Source organism: Poeciliopsis prolifica, unplaced genomic scaffold, assembly GCF_027474105.1.
Source record: "Poeciliopsis prolifica strain line A6 unplaced genomic scaffold, Auburn_PproV2 SCAFFOLD020, whole genome shotgun sequence".
NCBI classification, from domain to species: Eukaryota; Metazoa; Chordata; class Actinopteri; order Cyprinodontiformes; family Poeciliidae; genus Poeciliopsis; species Poeciliopsis prolifica.
Window position 1 is genome coordinate 1,787,781 of NW_026562395.1, and position 11,514 is coordinate 1,799,294.

Below are 11,514 nucleotides of genomic sequence, written 5' to 3' on the forward strand. Positions count from 1 at the left end.
TTTAGTTTTGTTGATGTCAAAGCTATCTGCCCTATTTAAATTATTTTTACATTTCATTATTATTGTATACAAACCTTTTAATCTTGACTCTCATTTTAATTCTAGCCCCGAGTTTCACTTCAAAAGGTGCTATAAATTGTGTGAGTGCAGGGAAACAGCTGACTTTCACAACTCAAAATCTTTAAAACCAGACATAAATAAGCACACAACACATGGTATTGTTTCTTGTCAACGTCATTGTTTAGAAAGCACCTCAAAAAATAACTTTCTTTTTTTCCATTTAGTGACAAACAGTTTTATTCCTCAGAAGTTTGGTCCTTATAAATATGCATTATATACAAAATAATATTATAAAACATATAAAGAGCAGTGTCATATTTAAATTAAACTCTGAAAATAATCATTTAAAAAAATTACATTATTGGTTTTTCTACTTTTTTGAAATTTACTATAGGCAGGCAGTGGTGTGATGGTCTTTTCCTTCTCCTTTCGACTCTGTTATTTTTGTCTTTTCAGTTAGCCTGCATAAGAAATACATTCCTATGCACACTTTCTCTGGGATTTTGCTGGCACTGCGCTGACTGTTTGGGCTCCTGTGGTTTTTCTCATGAAATCCCTGTTGATTAAGAAGTGTTCTCTTGTTTTCCATTCTAGGTTTTTTATGGTAGTGCAAATGAACAAAGAACAGACAAGGGCACAAATTTAGCATTGAAACCCCTCTTTTTAAGGCTTCTGTAGTGAATTTGGGCTGCATACAATCTCCACCCTTGCGCTGACCAAGTCCAACTAGTCCTTTCTTTGTCAACGCGATGAACAGCCAAGGGATATGTTCGCATATTCGCAGCTCTCGTTGTTGCCGACGTTGGACCGGGACAGCGGGTGAATTCACTCCTTTTGACCCTGAGTCTTGCATAGCAGGCAAAGCTGGCAGGAGTGATTATTGAGGAGGGAGCAATAGGGCAGGTGGGGCTGGGGTGATTTGGAGAGTCAGATCTTAGGCACCTTTTATTTCTGATTGGTTGGCTTTCAAAGTCATGATTATCAAACAAGGCCAGGTCAGATACGAGGGGCAAATATCCACCTTTCTTTCTTCTATTAGCTGTCCAGGTTGGCTGAGATACTAAACGAGCATTTCAAAGATGCTTTGTCCATCTTCAAACCGCATCTGGTCAGTCTTATTTGCCTTCCGTCCATTGGGGAAGGTCCATCATTGTACACGCTCTGCATACAAACACTTGGTCAACATTAGGTCGGTCAGCCCTGTCCTCCTTCCGCCATGTTTCGATTTCTTTACAGGGCTATCGTCTCGGCCCTCAACAGTTCTTCGGTGTTTCAGAGCAGCAATGAGCATCTAAAACAATACCCGGACTCCTCTCAGCATTTTGTAAACAATCCAGAACATTACATTCTGTCTCGATTGTGTCTCAGTTATGCGTCCAAAACTTCTCTGACCCCTCGCAGTTTATACCTGTGGGAGAAAAAGAGAGGCGAAAAGAAGTTAGAGTAAAAGCCAAGTCTATTTGGTTGTTCTGAACTGTATGAATCAATTAAAATAAAAGATTTTCCAAGCGTCGTAATAGTTCACGAGTTATTCTCTTTTATATTTAACTTGGAAAGATAAAAAGGATTCCGCCAAATGCCACAAAAATAAAATACAGCACCTTTGAGACCAAGCAGAGCCAAAAATGTGTGAGAAAACATTATGCGTAAGGTTTTTAGGTTATCATGTGGCCAAGATAAAGAACATTCAGTCTAACTTACAGAAACCAATAATGCATATATATGGGGTTTCCTGAACTTAACTCCAAAAATCTACAGTTCTTCCATAAATAGCCTGATCATTATTGAGGTATAGTGCACTTGGGACAAAGTAATGCGTTTAAAATCCAAGAAAATGCTTACCTCAGTTGCTATGACGCACTCCCTCCGCTCCTCCGCTATAACAAATACCGACTGGTACATGGAGTCTCTTGAGGAACATATTGTAGATATCCTACACTCTGGCTTTTCACTTCAAACACAAAGTGAAAGTTGTGTTAATGTACGAATACTCACAAGGGACAACTGTGTGTTAGCAACTGCAGGTGAGGAACAATGCAAAGTTTTCCTTCCAAGATAGTAAAAAAACAAAAAAACAAGCTGATGTGTTCACACAAACAAAATCCTGGCCTTAAGTAGGAAGGAAATCTTCTTAGCATTTCTACTATAGCAGGACATCATTGATGCGGTTTGTGTGCTTTATATGTGTTCTTCAAATTCGTTGAAGGGAGGTTGCATAAAAAGTTAAAAAAGAGCAAGTTTGTCCTTTGTAGTGGATAACAATATAGGTGTTTCTTGGCTATTATTTTTGTTTTAAATCTGGGGTTAAAGGTAATGGCTAGTCAGAGAAGGTCAAGATTAAAGGGGGCTTCAACGCATTGAAATAAATCCAATGACCAATAAGTTGCTCTCACTTACACTGAGTAATATAAAAGAAACAAATAATAATAATGCAGTGAACCTTTACAGTTAAAAGATTCATAAAATAGCATTTACGCAAATTGCTAAGATGTTTTTCATATTTGAGTTACGTAAGCATGCTTTGGTGTTGGACCATCCTGGACTAGCCGTTAGCTTTGTCTTCCTGGACTTTAAGACGCCGAAAGATTTATCGACTGAAAGTGCCAAATGCTTAGAACCTTTTAACAGAACGTCCCTTAAAAAAAATCCCGAAAGTGTTATTTTGGAAGAGTGTTTCCCCTTACCTGTACATTCTGCTCAAAGGCATTTTATCTTCTAAACTCTTGTCATAAATAAGACTTTTATCTTCTTGTGACTTTTCGTCCTTAAAATCCTTTGTTTTAGAGTTGTAAGAGTCCAAGTGATAGTTTTTGTGGATAAAGTTAGATTTTTCTGAGTCACAGTCCACCTCCAGACTGAGTTTCTGGTTGGTGTTTTTCAGCTGCGATGCTGGGATCAAGTTATCACTTTGCACCTTTGAAAGGTTGTTCATAGTCTCCGTTTCTGCACCTTGACCCCGCGCCTGCCTGTGGATGTGCCTTAAAGCAAATCCCACCATGCACAGTAGAACCAGCAGCGCAACCAGACCCACTGCCAGAGAGACCGCCACCCACTGGAAGCCATCGTCGCCCGTCACTGGAGAGGTGAAGGTGGCAAAGGATTCACACCGAGGCCCAGTGTAGCCTGGAGGACAGGTGCAGACCGCCGGAGTCTTCCCTGGGCCACTGCCTGTGGTGCAAATGCCTCCATTGAGACATGGCCGTACGAAGCACTCGTCCAGGATTCTGTCACAGTTTCGTCCACCATAGCCCGCAGGGCAAATGCAAGCATAGTCATTTATTCGGTCTTGGCAGGTTCCTCCATTAAGGCATGGGTTTCCAGCACATTCGTTGATGTTGATCTCGCAGCGCTGTCCAGTGAATCCTGCGCGGCAGCTACACATGCGCATGCCGCCTTGGAGCAGACACAGACCACCTGAAAAGGATGAAATGGACAATGATGACTAAGTGTAGACTTTTCATAGTGAGAAACAATCACAAAGAACTTAATCCCTCTTGGGTTCACACATCTTTGTCAAATTCATTGGGACCACAACACTGTGCATTGTTGTCCTCAACAGAGAACAACGTCTTAGAGGGCTGCATGTTTACAAGACGACACAAAACTGAACTGCATTTGGATATTTATCGCCTTTCACCAGCAACTGCAGCAAGCTGTGGTGACATTTACAAGCCGTTGCTCCGAGCTGCCAAATGTTTATGTGGAAGACAATAGACACCAAGTTCTCAACAATTCCTGTTGTTTCACACTGCTTCCAGCAGCAGGAATTTAAAAGCTTGGTGAGACAGAGGGGTAGCAAGGGGAAGTTCAGAAAAGGGGGGTATGGGAGGCCAAAGATCAGAGGAAGACCGTACCATTAGCACAGGGAAGCGACGTGCATTTGTCCACTCTCTTCTCACAGTTGAGTCCGGTGTAGCCAGGAGGACACTCGCACATGTAGCTGCGGCCATTGTCTTTCTCCCAGCATTTGCCGCCGTGGAAGCACGGGGACTCAGCACATGTTAGAAGGCTGTGCTCGCAGTGGGAACCCTCAAAACCTTGGAGACATGTGCACCTGTATCCGGTCTCCAAATTCTTAAGAAATGCAAGAAGAAAAAAAAAAAAGTAGGCCTCAAATAACAGAAGCAACAATCGGCAGGTATGATCCCTTATTCAATCAACTTACAGCGCATATGCCTCCATTCCTGCAGGGGTTGCTGTCGCATTCTTGCATCTCCAGCTCACAGTTCACCCCTGTGAATCCTGGCAAGCAAGTGCACGTGTAACTCCCTTGGCCTGTGTTCATGCAGGTGGCACCGTTCAAACAGGGATGGTGATGGGTGCAGAAGTTCAGGTCTGAAGAGGGGAGGGCAGAAAAGAGGGTTTGTTTACAGAGAGGCAAAGGGAGGGAAAAGAGCTGCCTACCCTTGATGTGTGTGTGGAAAGTTCTGAACACGCTTTAGGGAAAACCTAATTTACTAATGCTTTCAAGTTCGTAATATGAGAGCATCTTTTCTCAAAAGAAACAAGTGGTAAAAGTTGTGTGTGGCGTACCTTGGTCACATAATAGGCCTCCCCAGCCCTCCTGGCAGTTGCACTGCCACGGCAGCTGGCAGGTACCGTGCTTGCAGGCCGGGTACTTCCTGCACTCATCGCAGAACGTGCCCTGCCAGCCTTCCCTGCATCTGGAGAAATGACAACAGATGTTTCTGGATTACTCTCTTCTAAGTAACATCAGAAATTTCTTTGTGTACAAAACATCAACCGTTTTAAACATGCAAGCTATTGACTTTGATTGATTAAAAGCAAACAACCATGTGTTATGGTTTAGTTAGGAATTTACTGGCTTGAACCTAAAGAAATGAGAGAGCAGTTCTGCAACATTAGCAGATGTTCCATCACAGTTAATTCCCATTAATACTGCATGATGACTGAAATCACTGCAGCACAGTGACAAGTTGCATAGTAGACTTTTGCTGAAGTGATGCAAAATCATGAATAAGCAACTTATAATTATAGACCAATTGCTATGCGCAGTCAATATTATTTTTATACGCTGTGCTGCAACTTCTGCCAAACCACCTGAACCAAAGAAGGAGCATCACATTGTTTTATATCTCAAGTATTTTATTCCCAGTTGGGGACAGTTTTTGCACAGCAAATGATGGATTCATGTCTAAAACAAGAGCAGCAGAAACTTGAGGAGGAATTTCTCCCAGGGATGGGGCTGAGTGTGCAAATTATTCTTGCTGCTGAGCAATGGGACGCGGCAGTGACAGGAAGAGAACGTGGGAAGAGGAGAAGTTAGTGAGAGCAGCGTGTCATTTACAGAATTTGGTAGATCTGAACCTCTTTTATTGGATTACACTAAAACAGCTTCTCTACTACTTTTCTTTTCACGATTTTAAAGATAAATTGCAAATTTGGAAGTTATGGTTGTTTTGGTGAAATCTCAGTGAACTACACTTTTAGTTTCTGTGTTTTTATAATTAGTATTATGCTGACTGTGACTATTTTTTTAATTTCATGCTGTAGTCTATGTATTTTGCTGGTTATAGATTCTTTTAGATTATTTTTTGTTTGTTTGTTTTAGTACCTTACGTCCTTTGGTGTCTTTTTCAGTCTTTGTTTCATTACTTTAGTTCAGATCTCGTTTTTTAAGGACATTGATGACTGCATTGGTAAAGATATTACTAATATGCTGACAAGTACGGTGCTGTTTCTCTTATTAATAAGCTATGATGCATGACGAGAAGCACAAGCAAATGTGAAAGCAACAAACACTGTTCTCATAGCCTGTGTCCCAACACATATTTCAACACTTCATAATATTTGATACTTACACACACTCCCCAGGATTGGAGCAGTTCCCATTCCTCTCGCTACACCCCTCCAGACAGATAGCTGCAGCGTAAAGAAAAAAAACAAACAAAGATAAGTCACTTTTTAAAAATAAGTGCTAAGGCACTGACTCTGAAGGAAAATACAATTGTTTAAAAATAACTGCTGGGTTGTAAAGATGTCAGGTAATCCTTTAATACTTCACAATAACAACCATGAAGGCTAAAGAGGTGGTAATTTCTCCAAATAGCACACTGCGGGTGTCCACGTTTAAGTGCGTGAGGCTTTAGTCTTTTTTAACTTTGGTCATGAATCTAAACCTGTCCGACACACCCTAGTTACAGCTGCCCCTTAAAGAGAGGGATGGGGCCGGTGGGGGTCTGCGGTGGGTGGGCAGGGCAGGGCAGGGCAGATAGTTTGTTTGTCCTGTTTTAAGTGCCCCGGTCTTGCATGACACCGATTCGCAGGACAACATATCAGGCGGCTGACAGTAAAGCGGCCCGCTTTAAGTCCGGAACAGATGCTTGCTCTCAATAGCAGACAGCTGTCACTATTGTTGTTTGTGGTCCGCCGCAGCCATATTTGCAGCTGCTACCGCCGCGCGCCCAACAATGGAAGGGGCTAAACATCGGTGGCGCGTGGCGGACAATAATGCCGCGATTAACCTTGGCGCGTGCTGTCGCCCGGACTCCTCCTATCGATGCTCGCGCCCCCCTCCACCTCCTTCTTTCCCGCCTGCGGATTATGTTACCGGGCACGCGCGCGTACAGTGTCCCCTGAAGGGGGAAACTGCTTACTGAACGAGGGTTCGCTTCAAAATGTCTTTTACACGAATAGCAAATTCGCAAATGATTTCTTTAATCGTATTATGAAACGGATATCGAGGGTGGGTAAGAAAAATGAAAAGTTCAGCGTCTGTATCAATTTGCTGGCCCAACACGAGGAACAGCTTTTGATTAGGGGTGAGATGAGGGTCCTAATTGCTATGAAGTACTAATGTTATATGTTCCCTTAAGCAGAGTTTTACTTCGGAAAACCTTATTTAACACCCACAGGCTCTTACAGTACCACTAATACTTCTTTTACCTGAATATTTGAGTATTGTGCATTAAAAAAAAAATTAACATCAACAATGTATTTTTCTTTAACTCACATTCTTTAAATAAATATATAGTTAGTAGTAGATGTTTTTTTTTAAACATACTCAGTTTGAAAGCTCATTTTCATAGCGTTATGTTTCACAACAAACTTTGTTGCGTAGAGTAAAAATGACTGAAAGATAAAGTAAAAATTCCTTAAACCCACAAATATTTCTCTTTGTAATGCTACAACTAGTGATTGGTAAGGTATTTTAAATCCAAAGTAATTAGAAACTTGAGAGATTTTTTTTAAATGAATAAAATTGATATTTATTAACCTGTCATTAAAAGTAGATCCATAATTTTAAAGTTTTGACATTTCTATCTTAATGTTACAAATCCATGCATCGGGGCACCTGCAGACCAAAGGACACTAAACCCAGGTTTAGGGACCTTAACACCCTGGTGTCTTGGACTGGCTCTGTTTTTATCATCAATGTTTGAATGTTTATACATTACACATCTTGCATAAGCATTATTATGGCTTACCATTGAAAAACATGTGTGTTGCTTTATGTGATTTATGGATTGATGGCACTTAAATATCAAAACAAATGTGGATTTAATCTTACAGAAAGAATGCCTTAGTTGCTGTGTTGGTAGAAAGTGGTAGCTACCTAACCGACTATGCCTTTATTTTCACTTGGACCTTTAAAGAAATAATTGAGATACTTTTGTGTCAAAAACATTGATACTCCATTAGGAAGTTTGTCCTTAATTAGACTAGTTCATGTAACCTACTTCCAAAATGTCAACCTGTTCAGTTTTCTGATTTACTTAGAAAAAAAGTACATTGTAAAGCACATGACAATGACAATTCTAGTTCTCTTTGGTGCCCCCTGTTGGTTTGGGTCCTCTACACAGCTGCTTAGTTTGCTTTTGCATTGTGCCGGCTCAGCAGTCTCTAAGTGTAAGTTACACTAAACCCAAATGAACAGTCTTGCTCACATCCATGCATGGGAGTGTGGGAGCGGATGGGAAATTATGGTGTCTGAAAGATGCTCAATCTGTCTTCTCCCATGTATATTTTCTGTAGTCACGCACGATTGATGTGTGTGCGTAATTGCAACACGTGAGCCCATCTGGTTAGAATTTGGCGCCACGGTCAAAATAGCGCATGCCAGTTTCTCTTTCGCCACCAGTGTGACACGGATGACAGATCCGCTGTCACCCGTGTGGTCGCATATCCAGCACATGGTTGCTATTACTCTCACGGTGCCTCCTTCCAATCTACTCTTTGATTAATTTGTTTTTGGTGAAAGGGGGCGGTGGGGTCCTTTGGTATTTTTGGACTAAAATGACATCAGGGGCTCTCCTGTGGGCTCATTTGGGGCTTTTCAGAGTGTGGGTCTGCAGTGTGGTCAAGTGGGTTCCAACCAGCTTAATGTTGTGTTTACAATCCCACAACCAGTTACATTTCAGAATTATGTGATAGAAATGGGCCATCAAGGAGCACTGCACAACAAAACCGCCTGACGGACAAAGGTATTATTAGGAAATCTCTGGCTGAAAATCTCCTTGGACCTCAGTGGGGATGACACCTTAATCTGTGACTTCTTTTCTTGGCATAAATACAATCAGAAAGTCAAGCTCCTTACATGTGATTGCACAGGGAGCATCTAATGGCTCATGATCTTAGATGGCAAAACAAATATCAGCAGTTCAAGTTCAGACCAAGACTTTTGGTCTGGTTCATATCGCAACCAGAAGAGAGCTAGCCAGGTGAGAAACCAAAAGATTTGGCTTACGTTCTTCACAGTATTTCCCTTTCCAGCCAGGAAGACAGGACAGCTGACCGTCCCTGGTGCAGGTGTAGTGACCAAACCGATCGTCTCTTGGCGTGCACTTTTTGGAACAACTTTCCCCGTAGTAGCTCTCGTTGCAGATGAACCGATAGGAATATCTCAGCTCCGTCTGTTTCTCGGTTTGTGTGTCCTGGGACCAGTCGGTTCCTACGCCCAACTGTCTTTGGATGGCAAAAAAGCTAATCATAAAGTCTGGATTGTTGGTATCTGTAAAAGATGAAAGCTCAATTAGAAAGAGAGAAAAGAAATCAAAATGGTTTAATTTATAAATTTTTTTAAACGTGCCGCCGTCTTGTGACGATGAGGTCAAACAGTAATCCAGTTACGTCTTACTAACTTGCCAAGCACACACACTGCATCCCTTATCAAATCCCATATAGCTGAGATGAAAGATAAAGTCAGGTCGAAATTTTCTCTTTTCTTTCTTTCCTGTCAGCAGAAAAAAAAAAAACATTCCCAGGCCCAGACTCCTCTTCCAAAGGGCAGAACAGAGTAAGGTGTAAAATACAGGAAGATGTAGTCAGGGGCTTTTGGCAGGCGCTGTGTATTCTCACCAAGAGCCCACAGCTCTTTCCCACGCCAAAAATAAAACTAGAGGAAGTTCAATTGTATTGGGCATAAGAATGAAAAAGGTGCTCTGAAGTTCATAATAAAGGGACGCAGAGGCGTGAAAAATGTCTCAAAGTATTCACATTTAACATTACAAGTAAATGTCTAATCAGCCCCTTCGAATCAAATATGCTTTAACTTGTATCTGTGAATAGGAAAAAGGAAAAAAAAATAAAAAAATAAGGAGAGCTCCCTCCTGTGGTAGTATATGTTGCACTCACCTACAGGTAGATTTCCATCAGGTGAATGCCAGGCCTCAATAATTAATGAAAATGACCCCTGAGGAGAAAAGCACATGCAGTCGGTGAAACTGTTTAGTTAATAATTTCACAACTTTTAAACGTTTTTGTTATGTTTTTTTATTTTTTTTATTTCCTGATTCTGTGTCGTAGTTCAAATGTATTACGGTTAGGATGTATGGAGACTTTTGCGGGTTACAGTGAACCATATACAGCACAGTGTATGGCTCCTGGAGATTTTAAAGTGAGCGACGTCGTAGCGGCGCAATCTGGTCGTCGCCAGAGCATTACCTAATGACATGGATTAGACGAGCGGACCAATAACCGGTGCGCTCCCAAAACGCACAGCTGCTCTCCCGTTTAAAACAACAACAGCAACAACAACAACAACAACAACAACAACAACAACAACAAAACAGCACAATAGGGGCCGCTGCTATGACACAAACAATAATAACGTGGATGGATGCATTTATGCTGCGCGCCTTCCACGCCCTTACCGGCCATCCGAACTTGAAGGGGATTTGAATGGGTCTGGGTAAAGTGCCGCTGTCCTTGGCGCTGAAAGAGTTCGTCCCCAGCACCGGTGTCTCCCCACTCCCAAAGATGCAGTCGCCCGGCGACACCACAGCCTGGTAGTTCTTCAGGCAAATTTTGAAATAAGTCCTGCAGCTGGGCGTGCACGCGTTCCCGTTTGCCAGCAAGCCTTTGTGGTTTTTAAATTCGTGGAGATCTACCTCAAAAACTCCCGAACCAAATACCTAAAATAATGTAAAAAACAAACAAATAAAAACAAAAAACAAACAAAAAAAAAAAAAAAACAAATGAAATAAAGGGAGGGAAAGTGAGACGTTATTTGAGAAAGCGTGAAAACAAAACAACAACCGTCTCATCGCTTGTTTTCGATCCTCATTCTTCATCCTCCTTCATACCTGTAATATTAACGTGGTGCTGAACGCGATGGTAAAGGTGAACCAGGCTGCCATCCTTCTCGTTTCTCCAGGGCAGCCGTGTCACCAGCCGCCAGAAACCGCAAAGCCTCCTTACTCCCAAGTATTTAAGCCCAAGAAAATGATTTGCTTTTTTGGCAAAAGCAACAATCTAAAAAACACACATAAATCCTGCGAAAGCTCCTTGTTGCCGTGCGTCAAAAAGGGTCCAGAGGAACGGTTCCCAAATCTCAAAGTTATCCAGAAGCCGAGGGAAGACCAGAATATCCACAGCCGCGCGTCTTTTTCGGTCAGCAGGCGTCCTCTCCTTGTATATACTCCACAGTGTGTTCCTCCGTTGAGTGCGTGTAAAGGCTCAAAGCTTGTTTTGGTGCTGAACTCGGTGCGTCAGTGCGCCACGGACGTTCATCAGCCTCCTTATTACTAGTGAATGAACCGTAGAGCGTCTCCTCCTGGATATATAGATGTACACTGCGCGGCTCATTACATAAACTGTCACTCACCCAACATGGCACCGCCCCCGATCACATATTCAACCCCCTTCCTTTCCACCCTAACAACAATTATCCAGATTTAATTCTCAATGGCCCCACCACTATTAACGAACCCGGAACATGTGTTAATGAATTTCTACAACCGAGTGCGCACACTGGGATGTTTTACGCAAGGGGACAATCCGAGAGGAGACAAAACTTTGAGTGTAGAGAGGATCAATTCAATTAGGGTAGCTATTTCTTCGTGTGCTGTTTTTGCAGTTTGTTCCACTCAATTGCACGCCTAATCAGCCCCCTCACTCCATGAGTCCGCCCGGAGACAGCACTCGGACAGGGCGCGCATGGGAGTCTCCCCGGGGATGGATCACAGACAATGGCAACAGCAATAAGATTAAACG

At 42.3% G+C, this 11,514-nt stretch overlaps 1 protein-coding gene across 1 annotated transcript; it reads right to left on the reverse strand.

Annotated features, from left to right (window-relative positions):
- Positions 1–279: 279 nt before the first annotated feature.
- Positions 280–11,030, reverse strand: dll4 (delta-like 4 (Drosophila)). Its single transcript, XM_055044261.1, has 11 exons — positions 10,605–11,030; positions 10,173–10,433; positions 9,655–9,712; positions 8,768–9,031; positions 5,883–5,943; positions 4,594–4,724; positions 4,226–4,395; positions 3,915–4,134; positions 2,745–3,474; positions 1,903–2,011; positions 280–1,468 (listed from the first exon to the last, which is right to left on the reverse strand). Exons 1-11 carry the CDS (start codon positions 10,656–10,658, stop codon positions 1,463–1,465), a joined length of 2,064 nt encoding a protein of 687 aa, XP_054900236.1. The 5' UTR covers positions 10,659–11,030; the 3' UTR covers positions 280–1,462.
- Positions 11,031–11,514: the final 484 nt, after the last annotated feature.

What these genes read in the sequence shown, in the direction of transcription:
- dll4 (XM_055044261.1), bottom strand. Translation starts at nt 10,658, where the DNA reads ATGGCAGCCTGGTTCACCTTTACCATCGCGTTCAGCACCACGTTAATA. An exon ending in TCCAATCCTGGGGAGTGTGT is followed by an intron (nt 4,725 to 5,882) that starts GTAAGTATCAAA and finishes TCATTTCTCCAG; the next exon opens with ATGCAGGGAAGGCTGGCAGG. An exon ending in AGGCCTATTATGTGACCAAG is followed by an intron (nt 4,396 to 4,593) that starts GTACGCCACACA and finishes TCCCCTCTTCAG; the next exon opens with ACCTGAACTTCTGCACCCAT.